This window comes from Mesoplodon densirostris, chromosome 15 (assembly GCF_025265405.1).
Source record: "Mesoplodon densirostris isolate mMesDen1 chromosome 15, mMesDen1 primary haplotype, whole genome shotgun sequence".
NCBI classification, from domain to species: domain Eukaryota; kingdom Metazoa; phylum Chordata; class Mammalia; order Artiodactyla; family Ziphiidae; genus Mesoplodon; species Mesoplodon densirostris.
This window is the reverse complement of record NC_082675.1, coordinates 25,167,874-25,191,001: the sequence shown is the minus strand read 5'-3', so window position 1 is coordinate 25,191,001 and position 23,128 is coordinate 25,167,874. Positions and strand designations below refer to the sequence as shown.

The following is a 23,128-nucleotide window of genomic DNA, read 5'->3' as shown; positions in this document are numbered from 1 at the left end:
AAGGCTGCCCCTGCCCCAGCATGTGCACACACCTCCCAGTCTCCTCCTGGGCTCCCCCCTGGGCCTTGGAGACACACAGGCATCCTCTCTGGGGATGAGGTTATCTTGTGGTGGGCTGGACAGTGCTGGAAGCTGGCACTGTGGGGACCACGGTCATGCTGCTGCGAGAGCCCAGAATTCCAGCAGCAGATACAGGGACACTGGTCATGTACCTCTGGCAGAGTTTTTATTATATTTCTTTAAAGTTTTTTTATTTTTATTTTTCGAAGTATAGTTGATTTACAATGTTGTTTTAGTTTCATGTGCACAGCAAAGTGATTCAAATCAACATATATATCCTTTTTCATTTTATATTTAAAAAAAAAAGGAAAAATGGCTTCCTTATCTAGACAAAGGCAAGACTTCTTGGACTTCACAATACATGCATGATTTGTAAAAGGAAGAAGATAAATTGAAATGTATTCACATGAAAAGCATTTGTTCTATAAAAGTCCTTTTTATGGAGTTGAAAAATCCAGGAAAGTGGGAGAAAATACTTTCCACTCACATATTCATCAAAACACTTGTATATACATTTAAAAATGTGTCAAAACTAATCAATAAACAAAACAACTAAAATGCAAGTGGAATTTGGGAAATGATGTGAACAGACATTTTTTCGGGAGTGTACAGATGTCCGATGAGCACACGGGAAGATGGTCCCCGTGAGTCGTTAGGGGAATGTCAGTCACACCCTAAAGAGTCGCCACTACACACCAGTCAGAATGGAGCCGATGGGCTAAAGTAAAAAACAGTGGCAAAACCAATGCTGGCTGCGCAGCAGAGGGACCAGTCGCTCAGGTGTTGCTAGTAGGAATATAAGGTGGTACAGCCACCCTAGAAAACAGCTTTGCAGCTACTATGAAACTAAACATGCAATTACTGAACAATCTAGGAATTGTACCCTTGGGATTTTATTTCAGAGAAAGAAGACGAATGCTCCCATAAACACCTACACGCAAGTGTTCCCAGCTCCTGTCTTAGTCAGATCAGGCAGCCATGGAAAAATACCACCCACATGTTGCTTAAACACCACAAATTTACTTTCCATGCTTCTGGAGGTCAGAAGTCCGTGATCGAGATGCCCTAACATTGTTTTCAGTGCAAGCTCTCCCCCGGCTCCCTGAAGGCACTTTCTGGCTCTGTCCTTAGATGGTCTGTCTCAGTGGCTCACTCGGGGTTGGGGGTGTGTTTCTGGTCTCTTCTTATAAGGTCACTAATCCTATGTCCACAGGTGCGGACCAACCTGGGAGGAGATACCGTCCTCCATCCTGCTCATCAGTCCGTTTCACAGACAGGATGACAGTGTTCTCACCCAGACCCTGACCCTATTATGACCTTGACCAGAGAGATGCCCTCGAATGGGTGTCCATCTCTCTCTGATCGAGTCCATAGGGGCAGACCCCTCCCTGGTGGGTCGCCATCTAAGCACAGCAGGGTATGGTCTCATCGTCTTCCCTTTTCCATCCTTGTCCTCACATCCTGCCGTGTGTCCCTCTGTGTGTCCGTCACAGGCTCCTGCTGTCTTCACTTCTTAGCAACACAGGCCCTGGGGCGTGTGGATGTGGTGGGACCTGCATGGCGATGGGCTTACTCAGTGCCATCCTCCTGGTTCCCTTTCCTACAGTGTAAGGGGAGCAGGACACTCTCCACTAGAGGGAACTGCAGGAGGCCTTGTTTGGGACAAAATCACAGCAAAGCCTTGGAGAGGACAACCCTTTCCCAGACGGGGTGACAGAGAGGGACCTGTGTCCCCTGTGAGTCCCGGTGAGTCGGGGACAGAGGTCACTGCAGCACGGAGCCCTGATGTCCTGTCCAGTCCTGCCCCCGGCCCCCTGTCATCCCTCCTGCGAAGACCAGCCCCCTCTTCCTCTCCTGCCCCGATGGAGTCCTCCAGGCCACGGACAGATCCTGGACTTTGCCTCTCAGGCCTCAGTCACTGGGGGTCCGACTGCCCTAAGGGGACCATATTCTCCAGCTCAGCATCCCCATTCCCCATCCCTGCTGCTGTCCCAGCGGACATTGTGCTGGCCGGTCCCTAGAACGTCCTGTGGGCGAAAGGGGAGCAATTCTTGTCACCAAAGCTGAGACCCTTCTCCAGCAGGAGAAGCCCGGCCAAGCTCCAAGTCTGTACTGCCACAGACCCCCTCACCGCCCCCTGACTCCCTAAGGACCCAGCTCTGCACCCACCTTGGGATCAAGTTTCTCATCCTCCCTCCCCAGAGGCCCAGTGCTTCCTGCTGAGCCCTCAGTCCTGGCCAGGGTCCTGCTCTGCACACGGGGCACCCAAGTCAGGACACTTGGTACCATGACCTGCATATCGCCTCTGGACGCCAAGATCTGTGTTCCTTCCCTTAGAGACTTGGAGCACAGGGCCTGGGGGCTACTGGGGAAAGGGTCATCTCCCCTCAGCCCATTCCCAGTGTCCTGTTCCGCCCTGGGCTGGGCTGGTCTCTCCCAGCATTGCCCACACAGGCCTGTGAGGAAGAACCAGAATCTCACCTCGTCAAAACCACTTAAATTTTAACGTGTGTCTGCGTCTCCCTGGGGGTGACTCGGGGAGAGGTTGGGGGTGAGGGGTTTGTAAGGGGAAGATTCAAAGGTCAGGACACTGGGGACAGACCCACCCTGGTGCCGTGGGACGGAGGGCACGGGAGGGAAGTTTTGGCCTCACTTCCTCTTTGTCTGTGTCACTGTGGTATCCATATTGGCCACCAGATTTATAGTTGACACCACAGATATACTCAGTCTCGTCCACAGACTGGATGTTGGCGATGGTCAGGTAGCGGTCAGCCCCAGAGCTGGAGACTGAGAAGCAGTCGGGGATCCAATCCCCCTTGGTGACGCTTCCGTCACTGGTCAGCTTCATCAGATACCTAGGGGCCTGCCCTACTCTCTGTTGATACCACGCAATGTAGTACGTGGTGTGTTCACTGCTCAGGGTGCTGGTGAGCTTGGCCGAGCTTCCAAGGGGAGAAGATGCAGACGGGGTCTGGTTCAGCACAGGCACAGCACAGAGACCTGCAGACAGAAATGCAAGGGTTGGCTGATGGCACTGACACTGGGCAGGTGACCCTCAGGACTGTGCTGGAGGGAGGGGCAGGGAGGCCCCGAGTCCCTGGGCCACTGTGACCTGCGTTGAACAGGAGGGGCAGGAGGTAGAAGGGCACCCAGGTCATGGTGGGAGGTCCTTCTGCGAGCTCTGCACTGAGGCTGCCCAGCTGGACTGGCCTCTCCAGGTCTCTGTCTTACCCTCCCCTTGCAGCTCAAAAAGGGAGGAGCAGTGAAGGCAAATCTACTCCTCCCTCCCCATCCTGTGTCTCAGCTCCTGGCTGAGCTCTGAGCCCAGGGGCCTCACGCTGGGGACTCCCTGGGGTCAGAAGAAGGGCCACGTGTGGGTTTCAGAGACAGATTTACTCTCCTCAAGAGAAGTGTCTTCAAGGAAGCGTCAGTCATGCCCTTTGCACTTGAGCCCTCCCCAGGGGACTTGGACCTATGAGGGTCCCAGCCAGGACCCACAGTGCCACCTGGTGCCCCCAGGATTGATGTCTTCCTACACATGTAGCTACTTTACTAAAATGACCACTTTGCAGCCCCCAGTATATGCCAGACCCTTGGTGAGTTGCCTGCAGCACCTCACCTGGCATCATAATAATCCCACAGCGCCCTCTGCTGAAGGCACAACCTCTCCCCAGTCTAATGAGGAGGAGCCCTTATTGGCAGGGTAAATGATTTTCCAGATTCTCCTAGGCAGGGCTGCATGGGTCAAGATTCCATCCAAGGGACTGACTTCAGAGCCTGACCTTTCAGCCCCCTCCCCACCCTGCCCCCTCTAAACCCCCCATAGTTTCCTCCATCCATACCCTAGGACTCCTGAGCCCCTCCTGTCACCAACCTCTCCCCTGTATTCAGGTGATCCGTATCCAATGTCAACAAAAAATTCTTTATGGTCCACCTTTCCATCTAGATCTATTCGCAAAGTACATCTTTATGATTTGTGGTGTTTATGGAAATGATCTCCCTACTGAAAGGGATGACGTGACACTATTTACTGAAAAATGTAGACTATTGTCATTCATTTCACAGACTATAATAAAAATGTGTTTAACGATTCAGAACCACCTTTAAAATTGTAGTTTTATTTACTATATTGCCATTGAGAAAGAAGTCACACGGATACATATATTAAATCTCCTCATTTTGAGGTACCGTCAATATCCTGGTCTGGGTGGAAAATGGATCAGCAGTTCCTCTCCAGCAAAGACTCTGGGCTTTGGACCCTCCGTCACCTCTCGGTGTGGTGAGTATGTACTACAGGCACGGTTACCCCAAGGAAACCTCATCCATCTCACCTGCTCTGTCCAACATGGTGGCCACAAGCCAATGAGGCTGCTGAACGTGCAATGTGGGTGGTCGCAGTGAGATATGCTGTAGATCTGAAATACCCAGCACATTTCAAAGATTTAGGATAGTGTAGTGTAGAATGTATCAATATTATTAAATTTAATTCTATTGGAAATGATATTTTCAAGTAATTTAGTTCAGCAAAACCTATTATGGAATCTAACTGCATCGGTTTCCCCTAATTTTTAAAACGTGTTTACTGGATAATTTAAAATTACATATGTGGTTCAAATAGTGTATGTAATGGATAGGGCAGCACTGCAAAGTCACAATGTCAGTCACTTGTGTCTGAAATAGGAGGGAGAACTTGCTAGCACATTCAGGAAAGGCCATGTCTTAGCTTGGGAAGCACCGTGAGAGGCCACAGGAAGGTGGGGAAGTCCAGGAACTCGGGAGGAGGGACCTCTTTGCTGCCGGGTCTGCCCCGTTCCAGTTCTGACTTGAAACAAGTTGCTCTGCCCTTCATGCCTCAGCTTCCGCATCTGTAAGATGGGATATAATGGTGATGCTTGTTCATTGATTAGTTATGATTAAACAAGTTAATAAGTAGGAAGAACGCAGATGGGTCTTGATATGTATTAAGCACACATGAATATTTACTCCTCTTCCATCTATGAATATCCTTAATCCTTATCCATACACTTAATAGAAAGCAGAGACAGTGGAATAGTGGATGTAGGAATGGGATGGAAGGGAAAAGTCTTGGGCTTGGGATTTGCCACTGACAAAATTTTCTGGCCACACCAAAATACACAAACATATTGTAGGACCTCTAACAATTGCCAGTTGAAGTCCTAACCACCAGTGCCCAAGAGTGGGATCTTATTTGGAAATAAGGTCCATTCTGATGTAATTACTTAAGGTGAGTTCATACTGGCTTGAGGGGCCCTTCAACCCATTCAGTGAGTCCACCAGGTCTCAGGAGCTCTGTTCCAGGTCACCATGGACACCCTCACCCTCTCCTGCTGGCCTCCTTAGTCTTTCTAAGGCCACTTGGGTCTAGAGCTTAACTTTCCTAAACTCATCAAACTGAGCTTGTGTCAGACTCTAGACCGTGGAATGATGGGCAAAATTTGTTAAGAGGAGACTTTTTCTCAGGCCACATGGGTGGCCTTTGGGAAGGGTATGACATCTCTCATCATTTTTTGGGGGGCTTGTGTTTGGTTTTGAATAGTTTCTACTGCTATTTCATCAAGTTCAGTGATCTTCTTCTGCAGCATCTATGTGCTCTCAGTCTCATCCAGTTTATTTTAATCTCAGATGTTGTAGTTTTCATTTGCAGAAATTCAATGTGGATCAGGTTTTTACACCCTGTGTCTCCATTTAACATGTTCAATCATTCCTCAACCTCAAGAACAAATGGACTATAACTATAAAAGTTGCTTTTGTGTCCTTGTCTATCAAATACATCATCTGGGCCATTCAGGGCAAGTTTGGATTAACTGATTTTTGTACTTATTCTGACTCTTATTTTTCTCATTCCTTACAGGAAATTTTTGATATTCAGGTATTGTGAATCTTTCCTTGCTGGGTATGGGATATTTTGTTTTTCCCTATGTTCTTTCTTTCTTATGTTTTTTAGTTTCAGCAAAGGTACTTGGTCAGAGTTAAATCCTTTCTGTACTTGCTTTCACACTTTTTTAGATGGTACCAGGGGACACGACCTTGGGGGGACTGTCTCTACAATGACAGCCCTCCCCAGGGAGGGCACAGCTGGGAGCTGCCAGGGGCCCCAACTGGGTTTGAGGTGGGTGAGCCCGGGTAGGGACATGGTGGCCCCCACTCTGTCCACTGTTCTGCTTTGCCATGTTTGGTGTCCAGGTTGTCACGGGATACTGTAGTTTCCAGAGCTCTGATGAGCTGGGTGGTTCTGGGCATGCATCCAAGAGATTTGGGCTCATGAGTGGCCAGTCAGCACCATGTGGACATCCAGGGTCCACTAGCACTGGGTCTCTGCCCTCTCTGTCTGTCCTTCATTCAGGCCTTATTTCCTCCAGTCAACACCACTGCCGAGACACTGAGACAGCCTGGTCCTGCCAGCCCATAATCACTCCTGAGCCCCCTGTGCAGAGCCTGCCTGGAGAGCTGGGAGGAGGGGCAGCCTGGGGGTCTCAGATCTTGAGGAACCAGGCCAAACCTGTCACTGTTTTGTTCATAGTCCTCCTGGGACTGGAGGAGAGTGTGAGCCAGACAGCGAGGGGGTTTGTGTCTGACTTCCCCGTCTGCCTGTGTCACTGTGAGGATAATCACTGCTGTCAGCTGATGCACAGTAATAGTCAGCCTCGTCCTCGGCCTGGGCCCCGCTGATGGTCAGGTTGGCTGTGTTGCCTGATTTGGAGCCAGAGAATCGGTCAGGGATCCCTGAGGCCCGGTTGCTATTCCTATAAATGACCAGCACAGGAGCCTGGCCTGGCTTCTGCTGGTACCAGTAAGCATAATAGCTTCCTAAGTTGTCTCCCTGGCAGGTGATCCTGGCCGTCTGTCCCAAGGACATGGACACCGCAGGTGGCTGAGTCAGCTGAGAAGAGGCCACAGAACCTGCAAGAGAGGAGAGGAGAGTGACGGTGAGGAAGAGGGTCTCATCCCTGTCGCCTCATGCCCCCTGCAGCAGCTCCTGTGCTGAGCTGAAGTTCTGGACTAGTCTGAGCTCTGGTCACTTTTCGGGCTGAGCCTGGGGGCAGCACCTGTGCAGAGAGTGAGGAGGGGGAGCAGGAGAGGGGTCCAGGCCATGGTGGAGATGCCCCGAGCTCTGCCTCTGAGCTCACAGCTGGAGTGGGGCCTCTGGGCCTCTCTTATCCTCAGAAGGGGTGTCCTCATGCAAATCTCTTTCCTGCCACCTTTGGCCTTGTGACCGGCTCCCTGCTGAGCAGAGAACAGCTGGGATCCAAGGAGGAGTTCAAGTGGGACCTGAGTTCCAGGCCTGAGCCCAGGTCCCCACAACTCTCTCTGGTGCTGAGGGAGAAAGGCTGCCCCTGCCCCAGCATGTGCACACACCTCCCAGTCTGCTCCTGGGCTCCCCCCTGGGCCTTGGGGACACAAAAGCGTCCTTCTGCGGATGAGGTTATCGTGTGGTAGGCTGGACAGTGCCTGAAGCTGGCACCGCGGGGACCACGGTCATGCTGCTGCGAGAGCCCAGAATTCCAGCAGCAGATACAGGGACACTGGTCATGTACCTCTGGCAGAGTTTTTATTAAATTTCTTTAAAGTTTTTTGCTTTTCTTTTTCGAAGTATAGTTGATTTACACTGTTGTTTTAGTTTTAGGTGCACAGCTAAGTGATTCAAATCAACATATATATTCTTTTTCATTTTATGTTTTTTAAAATAAAGGAAAAATGGCTTCCTTATCTAGACCTAGGCAAGAATTCTTGGACTTGACAATACATGCATGATTTGTAAAAGGAAGATGATAAATTGAAATGTACTCAAATGAAAAGCATTTGGTCTATAAAAGTCCTTTTTATGGTGTTGAAAAATCCAGTAAAGTGGGAGAAAATACTTTCCACTCACATATTCATCAAAACACTTGTATATACATTAAAAAAATGTGTCAAAACTAATCAATAAACAAAACAAGTAAAATGCAAGTGGAATTTGGGAAATGATGTGAACAGACATTTTTTCGGGAATGTACAGATGTCCGATGAACACACGGAAAGATGGTCCCCGTGAGTCGTTAGGGGAATGTCAGTCACACCCTAAAGAGTTGCCAGTACACACCAGTCAGAATGGAGCCGATAGACTAAAGTAAAAAACAGTGGGAAAACCAACGCTGGCTGCGCAGCAGAGGGACTGGTAGCTCAGGTGTTGCTGGTAGGAATATAAAGTGGAACAGCCACCCTAGAAAACAGCTTTGCAGCTACTATGAAACTAAACATGCAATTACTGTACAATCTAGGAAGTGTACCCTTGGGATTTTATTTCAGAGGAATGAAGACTAATGCTCCCATAAACACCTACACGCAAGTGTTCCCAGCTCCTGTCTTAGTCAGCTCAGGCAGCCATGGAAAAATACCACCCACATGTTGCTTAAACACCACAAATTTACTTTCCATGCTTCTGGAGGTCAGAAGTCCGTGATCGAGATGCCCTAACATTGTTTTCAGTGCAAGCTCTCCCCCGGCTCCCTGAAGGCACTTTCTGGCTCTGTCTTTAGATGGTCTGTCTCAGTGGGTCACTCAGGGTTGGGGGTGTGTTTCTGGTCTCTTCTTATAAGGTCACTAATCCTATGTCCACAGGTGCGGACCAACCTGGGAGGAGATACCATCCTCCACGCTGCTCATCAGTCCCTTTCACAGACAGGCTGACAATGTTCTCACCCAGACCCTGACCCTATTATGACCTTGACCAGAGAGATGCCCTCGAATGGGTATCCATCTCTCTCTGATCGAGTCCATAGGGGCAGACCCCTCCCTGGTGGGTCGCCATCTAAGCACAGCAGGTTATGGTCTCATCGTCTTCCCTTTTCCATCCTTGTCCTCACATCCTGCCGTGTGTCCCTCTGTGTGTCCGTCACAGGCTCCTGCTGTCTTCACTTCTTAGCAGCGCAGGCCCCAGGGCATGTGATTGTGGTGGGACCTACATGGGGTTAGGTTTACTCGGAGGGAAGTTGAGGGTGAGGGGTTTACAAGGGGAAGATTCAAAGGTCAGGACTCCTGGGACAGACAGGGAACAGCTCTCCCTGGTGCCGTGGGATGGAGGGCATGGGAGGGAGGTTTTGGCCTCATTTCCCCTTTGTCTGGGTCACTGTGGTATCCATATTGGCCGTCAGTTTTATAGCTGACACCACAGATATACTCAGTCTCGTCCTCAGACTGGATGTTGGCGATGGTCAGGTAGCGGTCAGCCCCAGAGCTGGAGCCTGAGAAGCGGTCGGGGATCCCATCCCCCTTGGTGACACTTCCGTCACTGGTCAGCTTCATCAGATACCTAGGGGCCTGCCCTACTCTCTGTTGATACCAGTAAATGAAGTACGTGCTGTGCTCGCTGCTCAGGGTGCAGGTGAACTTGGCCAAGCCTCCCAGGGAAGAAGATGCAGACGGGGTCTGGGTCAGCACAGGCAGAGAACAGAGACCTGCAGACAGAAATGCAAGGTTTGGCTGATGCCACTGACACTGGGCAGGTGACCCTCAGGACTGTGCTGGAGGGAGGGGCTGGGAGGCCCCCGAGTCCCTGGGCCACTCTGACCTGTGTTGAACCAGGAGGGACAGGAGGTAGAAAGGCACCCAGGTCATGGTGGGAGGTCCTTCTGCGAGCTCTGCACTGAGGCTGCCCACCTGGACTGGCCTCTCCAACTCTCTGTCTTATCCTCTCCCCTTGCAGCTCGAAAAGGGAGGAGCAGTGAATGCAAATCTACTCCTCCCTCCCCATCCTTTGTCTCAGCTCCTGGCTGAGCCCTGAGCCCAGGGGCCTCACGCTGGGGACTCCCTGGGGTCAGAAGAAGGGCCTCGTGTGGGTTTCAGAGACAGATTTACTCTCCTCAAGAGAAGTGTCTTCAAAGAAGCGTCAGTCATGCCCTTTGCACTTGAGCCCTCCCAAGGGAACTTGGACCTATGAGGGTGCCAGCCAGGCCCCAAAGGGCCCCTTGGTGCCCCCAAGATGGGCGTCTTCCTAAACATATAGCTACTTTAATAGAATGACAACTTTATTTTATTTATTTATTTATTTATTTTTTTCGGTACGCGGGCCTCTCACTGTTGTGGCCTCTCCCGTTGCGGAGCACAGGCTCCGGACACACAGGCTCAGCAGCCACGGCTCACGGACCCAGCCTCTCCGCGGAATGTGGGATCCTCCCGGACCGCGGCACGAACCCGTGTCCCCTGCATCGGCAGGCGGGCTCTCAACCACTGCGCCACCGGGTAAGCCCTAGAATGACAACTTTTGAGCCCCCAGTATATGCCAGACCCTCGGTGAGTTTCCTGCAGCACCTCACCTGGCATCATAATAATCCCACAGCGCCCTCTGCTGAAGGCACAACCTCACCCCAGTCTAAAGAGGGGGAGTCATCATTGGGAGTGTAAATGATTTTCCCAGATTCCTCCAGACAAGGATGCATGGGTCAAGATTCCATCCAAGGGACTGACTTCAGAGCCTGACCTTTCAGCCCGCTCCCCACCCTGCCCCCTCAAAACCCCCAATACTTTCCTCCATCATCACTCCAGGCCTCCTGAGCCCCTCCTGTCACCACCCTCTCTTCTGTATTCAGGTGATCCGTATCCAATGTCAATAAAATATTCCTATGGTTCACCTTTCCATATAGATCTATTCACAAAATATGACTTTATGATTTGTGGGGTTTATGGAAATGATCTCCCTACTGAAAGGGATGATGTGACACTATTTACCTAAAAATGTACCGAGTATTGCCATTCACTTTACAGACTATAATAAAAATGTGTTTAACGATTCAGAACCACCTTTAAAATTGTAGTTGTATTTACTATCTTGTCTTTGAGAAAGAGGTCACACGGATACATGTATTAAATCTCTTCATTTTGAGGTACCCTCAATATCCCTGGTCTGGGTGGAAAATGGATCAGCAGTTCCTCTCCAGCAAAGACTGTGGACTTAGGACCCTCCATCACCTCTTGGTGTGGTGAGTATGTACTACAGGCACGGTTACCCCAAGGAAACCTCATCCATCTCACCTGCTCTGTCCAACATGGTGGCCACAAGCCAATGAGGCTTCTCAACATGCAATGTGGGTGGTCGCAGTGAGATGTGCTGTAGATCTGAAATACCCAGCACATTTCAAAGATTTAGGATAGTATAGTGTAGAATGTATCAATATTTTTATATTTAATTCATATTGAAATGATATTTTCAAGTAATTTAGTTAAGCAAAACCTATTATGGAACCTAACTGCATCGGTTTCTCCTAATTTTTAAAACGTGTTTACTGGATAATTTAAAATTACATATGTGGTTCAAATAGTGCATGTAATGGATAGGGCAGCACTGCAAAGTCACAATGTCAGTCACTTGTGTCTGAAATAGGAGGGAGAACTTGCTAGCACATTCAGGAAAGGCCATGTCTTAGCTTGGGAAGCACCGTGAGAGGCCACAGGAAGGTGGGGACGTCCAGGAACTCGGGTGGAGGGACCTCTTTGCTGCCGGGTCTGCCCCGTTCCAGTTCTGACTTGAAACAAGTTGCTCTGCCCTTCATGCCTCAGCTTCTGCATCTGTAAGATGGGATATAATGGCGATGCTTGTTCATTGATTAGTTGTGATTAAACAAGTTAATAAGTAGGAAGAATGCAGATGGGTCTTGATATGTATGAAGCACACAAGAATAGTTATTCCTCTTCCATCTATGAATATCCTTAATCCTTATCCATACACTTAATAGAAAGCAGAGACAGTGGAATAGTGGATGTAGGAATGGGATGGAAGGGAAAGGTCTTGGGTTTGGGATTTGCCACTGACAAAATTTTCTGGCCACACCAAAACACAGAACATATTGTAGGACCTCTAACAATTGCCGGTTGAAGTCCTAACCACCAGTGCCCAAGAGTGGGACCTTATTTGCAAATAGGGTCCATTCAGATGTAATTACTTAAGGTGAGTTCATACTGGACGGTGGGGCCCCTCAACCCATTCAGTGCGCCCACCAGGTCTCAGGAGCTCTGTTCCAGATCACCATGGACACCCTCACCCTCTCCTGCTGGCCTCCTTAGTCTTTCTAAGGCCACTTGGGTCTGGAGCTTAACTTTCCTAAACTCATCAAACTGAGCTTGTGTCAGATTCTAGACCCTGAAATGATGGGCAAAATTTGCTAAGAGGAGACTTTTTCTCAGGCCACATGGGTGGGTTTTCGGCAGGGGATGACAATTCTCATTATTTTTTGGGGGGAGGTCTGTGTTTGATTTTGAATACTTTCTGCTCCTATTTCATCAAGTTCAGTGATCTTCTGCAGCATGTATGTGGTCTCAGTCTCATTCAGTTTATTGTAATCTTAGATGTTGTAGTTTTCATTTGCAGAAATTCAATGTGGATCAGGTTTTTACACCCTGTGTCTCCATTTAACATGTTCAATCATTCCTCAACCTCAAGAACAAATGGACTATAACTATAAAAGTTGCTTTTGTGTCCTTGTCTATCAAATACATCATCTGGGCCATTCAGGGCAAGTTTGGATTACCTGATTTATGTCCTTATTCTGACTCTTATTTTTCTGATTCCTTACAGGAAATTTTTGATATTCAGGTATTGTGAATCTTTCCTTGCTGGGTATGGGATATTTTGTTTCTCCCTATGTTCTTTCTTTCTTATATTTTTTTAGTTTCAACAAAGGTACTTGATCAGAGTTAAATCTTTTCTGTACATGGTTTTACGCTTTTTTAGATGGCATCAGGGGACACGACCTTGGGGAAACTGTCTCTACAAAGACAGCCCTCCCAGGGAGGGCACAGCTGGGAGATGCCAGGGGCTCCAACATGGGTGTAAGGTGGGTGAGCCCGGAGGAGGGACGTGGTGGCCCCACTCTGTCCACGGTGCTGCTTTGCCTTTTTTGAGTCCCAGTTGTCACGGGATCCTGGAGGTTCCAGAGCTCTGACGAGCAGGGTGGTTCTGGGCATGCATCCAAGAGATTTGGGCTCCTGAGTGGCCAGTCAGCACCATGTGGACATCCAGGGTCCACTAGCACTGGGTCTCTGCCCTCTCTGTCTGTCCTTCATTCAGTCCTTATTTCCTCAAGTCAACACCACTGCCGAGACACTGAGACAGCCTGGTCCTGCCAGCCCATAATCACTCCTGAGCCCCCTGTGCAGAGCCTGCCTGGAGGGCTGGGAGGAGGGGCAGCCTGGAGTCTCAGATCTTGAGGAACCAGGCCAGACCTGTCACTGTTTTGTTCATAGTCCTCCTGGGGCTGGAGGACAGTGTGAGCCAGATGGGGAGGGGGTTCGTGTCTCACTTCCCCGTCTGCCTGTGTCACTGTGAAGATCACCACTGCTGTCAGCTGATGCACAGTAATAGTCAGCCTCGTCCTCGGCCTGGGCCCCGCTGATGGTCAGGGTGGCTGTGTTGCCTGATTTGGAGCCAGAGAATCGGTCAGGGATCCCTGAGGGCCGCTTGCTATCCTCATAAATGACCAGCACAGGGGCCTGGCCTGGCTTCTGCTGGTACCAGCTAGCATAATAGCTTCCTAAGTTGTCTCCCTGGCAGGTGATCCTGGCCGTCTGTCCTAAGGACACGGACACCGCTGGTGGCTGAGCCAGCTGAGAAGAGGTCACAGAACCTGCAAGAGAGGAGAGGAGAGTGAGGGTGAGGAAGAGGGTCTCATCCCTGCAGCCTCATGCCCCCTGCAGCAGCTCCTGTGCTGAGCTGAAGTCTGGAACAGGCTGAGCTCTGGTCACTTTTCGGGCTGAGCCTGGGGGCAGCACCTGTGCAGAGAGTGAGGAGGGGGAGCAGGAGACGGGTCCAGGCCATGGTGGAGACGCCCCGAGCTCTGCCTCTGAGCTCACAGCTGGGGTGGGGCCTCTGGGCCTCTCTTATCCTCAGAAGGGGTGTCTTCATGCAAATCTCCTTCCTGAGACCTTTGGCCTTGTGACTGGCTCCCTGCTGAGCAGAGAACAGCTGGGATCCAAGGAGGAGTTCAAGTGGGACCTGAGTTCCAGGCCTGAGCCCAGGTCCCCAGAACTCTTTCTGGTGCTGAGTGAGAAAGGCTGCCCCTGCCCCAGCATGTGCACACACTCCTCAGTTTGCTCCTGGGCTCCCCCTTGGGCCTTGGGGACAAACAGGCGTCATCTCTGGGGATGAGGTTATCGTGTGGTGGGCTGGACAGTGCTGGAAGGTCTCACAGCCGTGACCACGGTCATGCTGCTGCGAGAGCCCAGAATTCCAGCAGCAGATACAGGGACACTGGTTATGTACCTCTGGCAGAGTTTTTATTATATTTCGTTAAAGATTTTTTATTTTTATTTTTCGAGGATAGTTGATTTACAGTGGTTTTTTTGTTTTTTTTTTTTGAGGTACGCGGGCCTCTTACTGTTGTGGTCTCTCCCGTTGCGGAGCACATGCTCCGGACGCGCAGGCTCAGGGGCCATGGCTCACGGGCCGAGCCGCTCCGCGGCATGTGGGATCTTCCCGGACCGAGGTTCGAACCCGCATCCCCTGCATCGGCAGGTGGACTCTCAACCACTGCGCCAACAGGGAAGCCCTGCAATGTTGTTTTAGTTTTAGTTGCACAGCTAAGTGATTCAAATCAACATATATATTCGTTTTCATTTTGTTTAAAAAAAAAAGGAAAAATGTCTTCCTTATCTAGACCTAGGCAAGAATTCTTGGACTTGACAATACATGCATGATTTGTAAGAGGAAGAAGATAAATTGAAATGTATTAAAATGGAAAACATTTGTTCTATAAAAGTCCTTTTTTTGGAGTTTGAAAATCCAGGAAAGTGGGAGAAAATACTTTCCACTCACATATTCATCAAAAAACTTGTATATACATTTAAAAATGTGTCAAAACTAATCAATAAACAAAACAAGTAAAATCCAAGTGGAATTTGGGAAATAATGTGAAGAGACATTTTTTCGGGAATGTACAGATGTCCGATGAGCACACGGGAAGATGGTCCCCGTGAGTCGTTAGGGGAATGTCAGTCACACACTAAAGAGTTGCCACTGCACACCAGTCAGAATGGAGCCGATGGGCTAAAGTAAAAAACAGTGGCAAAACCAATGCTGGCTGCGCAGCAGAGGAGCTGGTCGCTCAGGTGTTGCTGGTAGGAATATAAAGTGGTACAGCCACCCTAGAAAACAGCTTTGCAGCTACTATAAAACTAAACATGCAATTACTGTACAATCTAGGAATTGTACCCTTGGGATTTTATTTCAGAGGAATGAAGACTAATGCTCCCATAAACACCTACACGCAAGTGTTCCCAGCTCCTGTCTTAGTCAGCTCAGGCAGCCATGGAAAAATACCACCCACATGTTGCTTAAACTCCACAAATTTACTTTCCATGCTTCTGGAGGTCAGAACTCCATGATCAAGATGCCCTAACATTGTTTTCAGTGCAAGCTCTCCCCCGGCTCCCTGAAGGCACTTTCTGGCTCTGTCCTTAGTTGGTCTGTCTCAGTGGCTCACTCTGGATTGGGGGTGTGTTTCTGGTCTCTTCTTACAAGGTCACTAATCCTATGTCCACGGGTACGGACCAACCTGGGAGGAGATACCGTCCTCCACCCTGCTCATCAGTCCCTTTCACAGACAGGCTGACACTGTTCTCACCCAGACCCTGACCCTATTATGACCTTGACCAGAGAGATGCCCTCGAATGGCTGTCCATCTCTCTCTGATCGAGTCCATAGGGGCAGACCCCTCCCTGGTGGGTCGCCATCTAAGCACAGCAGGGTATGGTCTCATCGTCTTTCCCTTTCCATCCTTGTCCTCACATCCTGTCGTGTGTCCCTCATGTGTGTCCGTCACAGGTTCCGGCTGTCTTCATTTCTCAGCAGCACAGGCCCCGAGGTGTGTGGATGTGGTCGGGCCCGCATGGGGGTGGGTTTACTCACTGCCATCCTCTGGCTCCCTTTCCTACAGTGTAGGGGGGCAGGACACTCCACACTAGAGGGACCTGCAGGAGGCCTTGTTTGGGACAAAGTCACAACAAACCCTTGGAGAGAACAACCCTTTCCGGGGTAGGGTGACAGGAGAGGTCCCTGTGTCCCCTGTGAGTCCCGGCAGAGTCGGGGACAGAGGCCACTGCAGGACGGAGCACTGATGTCTTGTCCAGTCCTGCACCCGGTCCCCCGTCATCCCTCCCCGGGAGCTCTGCCGCCTCCTCCCCTCCTGCCCCCGTGGAGTCCTCCAGGCCACGGGCAACTCCTGGACTTTGCCTCTCAGGCCTCTGTCAATGCGGGTGCAACTGCGTTAAAGGGACAGTATTCTCCAGCTCAGCATCCCCGTTCCCCATCCCTGCTGCTCTCCCAGGGGACGTGGTGCTGCCCGGTGCCTAGAACGTCCTGTGTGTGAATGGGGAGCCACTCTTGGCACCAAAGCTGAGACCCTTCCCCAGCAGGAGAAGTTTGGCCAAGCTCCAAGTCTGTACTACCACAGACCCCCTCACCGCCGCCTGACTCCCTAAGGACCCAGGTCTGCACCCACCATGGGGTCAAGGTTCCCATCCTCCCTCCCCAGAGGCCCAGTGCTTGTTGTTGAACCCTCAGTCCTGGCCAGGGTCCTGCTCTGCACCCGGGGCACCCAAGTCAGGACACTTGGTACCATGACAGGCATGTCCCCACCGGACACCGTGATCCGTGTTGCTTCCCTGAGAGACTTGGAACACAGGGCCTGGGGGCTACTGGGGACAGCGTTATCTCAGCTCAGCCCTTTCCCAGTGTCCTGTTCCGCCCTGGGCTAGGCTGGTCTCTCCCAGCATTGCCCACACAGGCCTGTGAGGAGGAACCAGAATCCCACCTCGTCAAAACCACCTAAATTTTAACGTGTGTCTGCGTCTCCCTGGGGGTGAGTCGGGGAGTGGTTGGGGGTGAGGGTTTTGCAAGGCGAAGAGTCAAAGTCAGGATTCCGGGGACAGACAGGGAGCAGCTCATCCTGGTGCCGTGGGACGGAGGACATGGGAGGGAGGTTTTGGCCTCACTTCCCCTTTGTCTGGGTCACTGTGGTATCCATATTGGCCATCATTTTATAGTGGACACCACAGATATACTCAGTCTCGTCCTCAGACTGGATGTTGGCGATGGTCAGGTAGCGGTCAGCCCCAGAGCTGGAGCCTGAGAAGTGGTCGGGGATCCCATCCCCCTTGGTGACGCTTCCGTCACTGGTCAGCTTCATCAGATACCTAGGGGCCTGCCCTACTCTCTGTTGGTACCACTCAATGTAGTACGTGCTGTAGTCACTGCTCAGTGTGAAAGTGAGCTTGGCCGAGCCTCCCAGGGAAGAAGATGCAGACGGGGTCTGGGTCAGCACAGGCAGAGCACAGAGACCTGCAGATAGAGATGCAAGGGTTGGCTGACGGCACTGACACTGAGCAGGTGACCCTCAGGACTGTGCTGGAGGGAGGGGCTGGGAGGCCCCCGAATGCCTGGGCCACTCTGACCTGTGTTGAACCAGGAGGGGCAGGAGGTAGAAGGGCACCCACGTCATGGTGGGAGGTCCTTCTGCGAGCTCTGCATGAGGCTGCCCACCTGGACTGGCCTCTCCAGGTCTCTGTCTTACCCTCCCCTTGCAGCTCAAAAAGGGAGGAGCAGTGAATGCAAATCTAATCCTCCCTCCCCATCCTGTGTCTCAGCTCCTGGCTGAGCCCTGAGCCCAGGGGCCTCACGCTGGGGACTCCCTGGGGTCAGAAGAAGGGCCACGTGTGGGTTTCAGAGACAGATTTACTCTCCTCAAGAGCAGTGTCTTCAAGGAAGCGTCAGTCACGCCCTTTGCACTTGAGCCCTCCCCAGGGGACTTGGACCTATGAGGGTCCCAGCCAGGACCCACAGTGCCACCTCGTGCCCCCAGCATGGACGTCTTCCTACACATGTAGCTACTTTACTAAAATGACCACTTTTGAGCCCCCTGTATATGCCAGACCCTTGGTGAGTTGCCTGCAGCACCTCACCTGGCATCATAATAATCCCACAGCGCCCTCTGCTGAAGGCACAACCTCTCCCCAGTCTAATGTGGAGGAGCCATCTTTGGGAGGGTAAATGATTTTCCCAGATTCCCCCAGACAAGGATGCATGGGTCAAGATTCCATCCAAGGGACTGACTTCAGAGCCTGACCTTTCAGCCCGCTCCCCACCCTGCCCCCTCAAAACCCCCCATAGTTTCCCCCATCCCTACCCTAGGCCTCCTGAGCCCCTCCTGTCACCACCCTCTCTTCTGTATTCAGGTGATCCGTATCCAATGTCAATAAAATATTCCTTATGGTCCACCTTTCCATCTAGATCTATTCACAAAATATAACTTTATGATTTGTGGGGTTTATGGAAATGATCTCCCTACTGAAAGAGATGACGTGACATTATTTACTGAAAAATGTACAGACTATTGTCATGCATTTCACAGACTATAATAAAAATGGGTTTAGGCTTCCCTTGCGGCGCAGTGGTTGAGAAGCTGCCTGCCAATGCAGGGGACACGGGTTCGAGCCCTGGTCTGGGAGGATCCTGCATGCCACGGAGCAACTACCCCGTGAGGCACAATTACTGTGCCTGCGCATCTGGAGCCTGTGCTCCGCAACAAGAGAGGCTGCGATACTGAGAGGCCCGCGCACCGCAATGAGGAGTGGCCCCCACTTATCGCAACTAGAGAAAGCCCTGGCACAGAAACGAAGACCCAACACAGCCATAAATAAATAAATAAATAAATAATGTGTTTAACGATTCAGAACCACCTATAAAATTGTAGTTGTATTTACTATGTTGCCTTTGAGAAAGAAGTCACACGGATACATGTATTAAATCTCCTCATTTTGAGGTACCCTCAATATCCCTGGTCTGTGTGGAAAATGGATCAGTAGTTCCTCTCCAGCAAAGACTCTGGGCTTGGGACCCTTCATCACCTCTTGGTGTGGTGAGTAAGTACTACAGGCACGGTTACCCCAAGGAAACCTCATCCATCTCACCTGCTCTGTCCAACATGGTGGCCACAAGCCAATGAGGCTTCTGAACGTGCAATGTGGGTGGTCGCAGTGAGATATGCTGTAGATATGAAATACCCAGCACATTTCAAAGATTTAGGATAGTGTAGTGTAGAATGTATCAATATTTTTATATTTAATTCATATTGAAATGATATTTTCAAGTAATTTAGTTAAGCAAAACCTATTATGGAATCTAACTGCATCGGTTTCCCCTAATTTTTAGAAAGTGTTTACTGGATAATTTAAAATTACATATGTGGTTCAAATAGTGTATGTAATGGATAGGGCAGCAGTGCAAAGTCACAATGTCAGTCACTTGTGTCTGAAATAGGAGGGAGAACTTGCTAGCACATTGAGGAAAGGCCATGTCTTAGCTTTGGAAGCACCGTGAGAGGCCACAGGAAGGTGGGGAAGTCCAGGAACTCGGGTGGAGGGACCTCTTTGCTGCCGGGTCTGCCCCGTTCCAGTTCTGACTTGAAACAAGTTGCTCTGCCCTTCATGCCTCAGCTTCCGTATCTGTAAGATGGGATATAATGGGGATGCTTGTTCATTGATTAGTTGTGATTAAACAAGATAATAAGTAGGAAGAACACAGATGGGTCTTGATATGTATTAAGCACACATGAATATTTACTCCTCTTCCATCTATGAATATCCTTAATCCTTATCCATACACTTAATAGAAAGCAGAGACAGTGGAATAGTGGATGTACGAATGGGATGGAAGGGAAAAGTCTTGGGTTTGGGATTTCGCACTGACAAAATTTTCTGGCCACACAAAAACACACAAACATATTGTAGGAACTCTAACAATTGCCAGTTGAAGTCCTAACCACCAGTGCCCAAGACTGGGACGTATTTGCAAATAGGGTCCATTCAGATGTAATTACTTAAGTTGAGTTCATACTGGATTGAGGGGCCCCTCAACCCATTCAGTGCGCCGACCAGGTCTCAGGAGCTCTGTTCTAGGTCACCATGGACACCCTCACCCTCTCCTGCTGGCCTCCTTAGTCTTTCTAAGACCACTTGGGTCTGGAGCTTAACTGTCCTAAACTCATCAAACTAAGCTTGTGTCAGATTCTAGACCCTGAAATGATGGGCAAAATTTGTTAAGAGGAGACTTTTTTTCAGGCCACATGGGGGGGTTTTCAGCAGGGGATGAAAATTCTCATCATTTTTTTTGGGGTGGTCTGTGTTTGATTTTGAATAGTTTCTACTCCTATTTCATCAAGTTCAGTGATCTCCTTCGGCAGCATTTATGTGCTCTCAGTCTCATCCAGATTATTGCAATCTTAGATGTTGTAGTTTTCATTTGCAGAAATTCAATGTGGATCAGGTTTTTACACTCTGTGTCTCCATTTAACATGTTCAATCTTTCCTCAACCTCAAGAACAAATGGACTATAACTATAAAAGTTGCTTTTGTGTCCTTGTCTATCAAATACATCATCTGGGCCATTCAGCGCAAGTTTGGATTACCTGTTTTTTGTACTTATTCTGACTCTTATTTCTCTGATTCCTTACAGGAAATTTTTGAAATTCAGGTATTGTGAATCTTCCTTGCTGGATATGGGTTATTTTGTTTCTCCCTATGTTCTTTCTTTCTTATTATTTTTAGTGTCAGCAAAGGTACTTGGTCACAGTTAAATCCTTTCTGTACTTGCTTTTACACTTTTTGAGATGGCACCAGGGGACACGACCTTGGGGGGACTGTCTCTACAATGACAGCCTTCCCAAGGGAGGGCACAGCGGGAAGCTGCCAGGGGCCCCAACATGGGTGTGAGGTGGGTGAAAGCGGAGGAGGGACGTGGTGGCCCCCACTCTGGCCACTGTGCTGCTTTGCCTTGTTTTGAGTCCCAGGTCGTCACGGGATCCTGGAGGTTACAGAGCTCTGGCGAGCTGGGTGGTTCTGGGCAGCCATCCAAGAGATTTGGGCTCATGAGTGGCCAGTCAGCACCATGTGGACATCCAGGGTCCACTAGCACTGGGTCTCTGCCCTCTCTTTCTGTCCTTCATTCAGGCCTTATTTCCTCTAGTCAACACCACTGCCGAGACACTGAGACAACTGGGTCCTGCCAGCCCAAAATCACTCCTGAGCCCCCTGTGCAGAGCCTGCCTGGAGGGCTGAGAGGAGGGGCAGCCTGGGGTCTCAGATCTTGCGGAACCAGGCCACACCTGTCACTGTTTTGTTCATAGTCCTCCTGGGACTGGAGGAGAGTGTGAGCCAGACACAGAGGTGGTTTGTTTCTCACTTCCCCGTCTGCCTGTGTCACTGTGAGGATAATCACTGCTGTCAACTGACGCACAGTAATAGTCAGCCTCGTCCTCGGCCTGGGCCCCGCTGATGGTCAGGGTGGCTGTGTTGCCTGAATTGGAGCCAGAGAATCGGTCAGGGATCCCTGAGGCCCGGTCGTTATACCCATCAATGACCTGCACAGGGGCCTGTCCTGGCTTCTGCTGGTACCAGCCAGCATAATAGCTTCCTAAGTTGTCTCCCTGGCAGGTGATCCTGGCTGTCTGTCCTAAGGACACGGATGCCGCAGGTGGCTGAGTCAGCTGAGAAGAGGCCACAGAACCTGCAAGAGAGGAGAGGAGAGTGAAGGTGAGGAAGAGGGTCTCATCCCTGCAGCCTCATGCCCCCTGTAGCAGCTCCTGTGCTGAGCTGAAGTTCTGGACCAGGCTGAGCTCTGGTCACTTTTCGGGCTGAGCCTGGGGACAGCACCTGTGCAGAGAGTGAGGAGAGGGAGCAAGAGAGGGGTCCAGGCCATGGTGGAGGCGCCCCGAGCTCTGCCTCTGAGCTCACAGCTGGGGTGGGGCCTCTGGGCCTCTCTTATCCTCAGAAGGGGTGTCTTCATGCAAATCTCCTTCCTGCCACCTTTGGCCTTGTGACTGGCTCCCTGCTGAGCAGAGAACAGCTGGGATCCAAGGAGGAGTTAAACAGGGACCTGAGTTCCAGGCCTGAGCCCAGGTCCCCAGAAATCTTTCTGGTGCTTAGAGAGAAAGGCTGCCCCTGCCCCAGCATGTGCACACACCTCCCAGTCTGCTCCTGGGCTTCCCCCTGGGCCTTGGAGACACACAGGCGTCCTCTCTGGTGATGAGGTTATCTTGTGGTGGGCTGGACAGTGCTGGAAGCTGGCACTGTGGGGACCACAGTCATGCTGCTGCGAGAGCCCAGAATTCCAGCAGCAGATACAGGGACACTGGTCATGTACCTCTGGCAGAGTTTTTATTATATTTCTTTAAAGTTTTTTTATTTTTATTTTTCGAAGTATAGTTGATTTACAATGTTGTTTTAGTTTCATGTGCACAGCAAAGTGATTCAAATCAACATATATATCCTTTTTCATTTTATATTTGAAAAAAAAGGAAAAATGGCTTCCTTATCTAGACAAAGGCAAGAATTCTTGGACTTCACAATACATGCATGATTTGTAAAAGGAAGAAGATAAATTGAAATGTATTCACATGAAAAGCATTTGTTCTATAAAAGTCCTTTTTATGGAGTTGAAAAATCCAGGAAAGTGGGAGAAAATACTTTCCACTCACATATTCATCAAAACACTTGTATATACATTAAAAAATGTGTCAAAACTAATCAATAAACAAAACAACTAAAATCCAAGTGGAATTTGGGAAATGATGTAAACAGACATTTTTTCGGGAATGTACAGATGTCCGATGAGCACACGGGAAGATGGTCCCCGTGAGTCGTTAGGGGAATGTCAGTCATACCCTTAAGAGTTGCCAGTACACACCAGTCAGAATGGAGCTGATGGTCTAAAGTAAAAAACAGTGGCAAAACCAATGCTGGCTGCGCAGCACAGGGACCTGTCGCTCAGGTGTTGCTGGTAGGAATATAAAGTGGTACAGCCACCCTAGAAAACAGCTTTGCAGCTACTATGAAACTAAACATGCAATTACTGTACAACCTAGGAATTGTACCCTTGGGATTTTATTTCAGAGAAATGAAGACTAATGCTCCCATAAACACCTACATGCAAGTGTTCCCAGCTCCTGTCTTAGTCAGCTCAGGCAGCCATGGAAAAATACCACCCACATGTTGCTTAAACACCACAAATTTACTTTCCATGCTTCTG

General features: G+C 50.0%; 1 protein-coding gene, 1 pseudogene and 2 gene segments (V, D, J or C); all 4 read right to left on the bottom strand.

The window, feature by feature from the left end:
* Window positions 1–2,018: 2,018 nt before the first annotated feature.
* Window positions 2,019–3,218, bottom strand: LOC132502464 (immunoglobulin lambda variable 4-3-like). The segment is given in 3 exon segments: window positions 2,019–2,087; window positions 2,714–3,060; window positions 3,173–3,218. Coding segments are annotated over 3 exon segments (462 nt in total).
* A 3,377-nt stretch (window positions 3,219–6,595) lies between these two features.
* Window positions 6,596–7,173, bottom strand: LOC132502463 (immunoglobulin lambda variable 3-19-like). The segment is given in 2 exon segments: window positions 6,596–6,981; window positions 7,128–7,173. Coding segments are annotated over 2 exon segments (432 nt in total).
* A 331-nt stretch (window positions 7,174–7,504) lies between these two features.
* Window positions 7,505–13,867, bottom strand: LOC132502462 (immunoglobulin lambda-1 light chain-like). Its single transcript, XM_060118345.1, has 4 exons — window positions 13,822–13,867; window positions 13,353–13,676; window positions 9,239–9,515; window positions 7,505–7,565 (listed from the first exon to the last, which is right to left on the bottom strand). Exons 1-4 carry the CDS (start codon window positions 13,865–13,867, stop codon window positions 7,505–7,507), a joined length of 708 nt encoding a protein of 235 aa, XP_059974328.1.
* Window positions 13,868–16,989: 3,122 nt separating this feature from the next.
* Window positions 16,990–21,799, bottom strand: LOC132502461 (immunoglobulin lambda variable 4-3-like; annotated as a pseudogene).
* Between the last annotated feature and the right edge of the window lie 1,329 nt (window positions 21,800–23,128).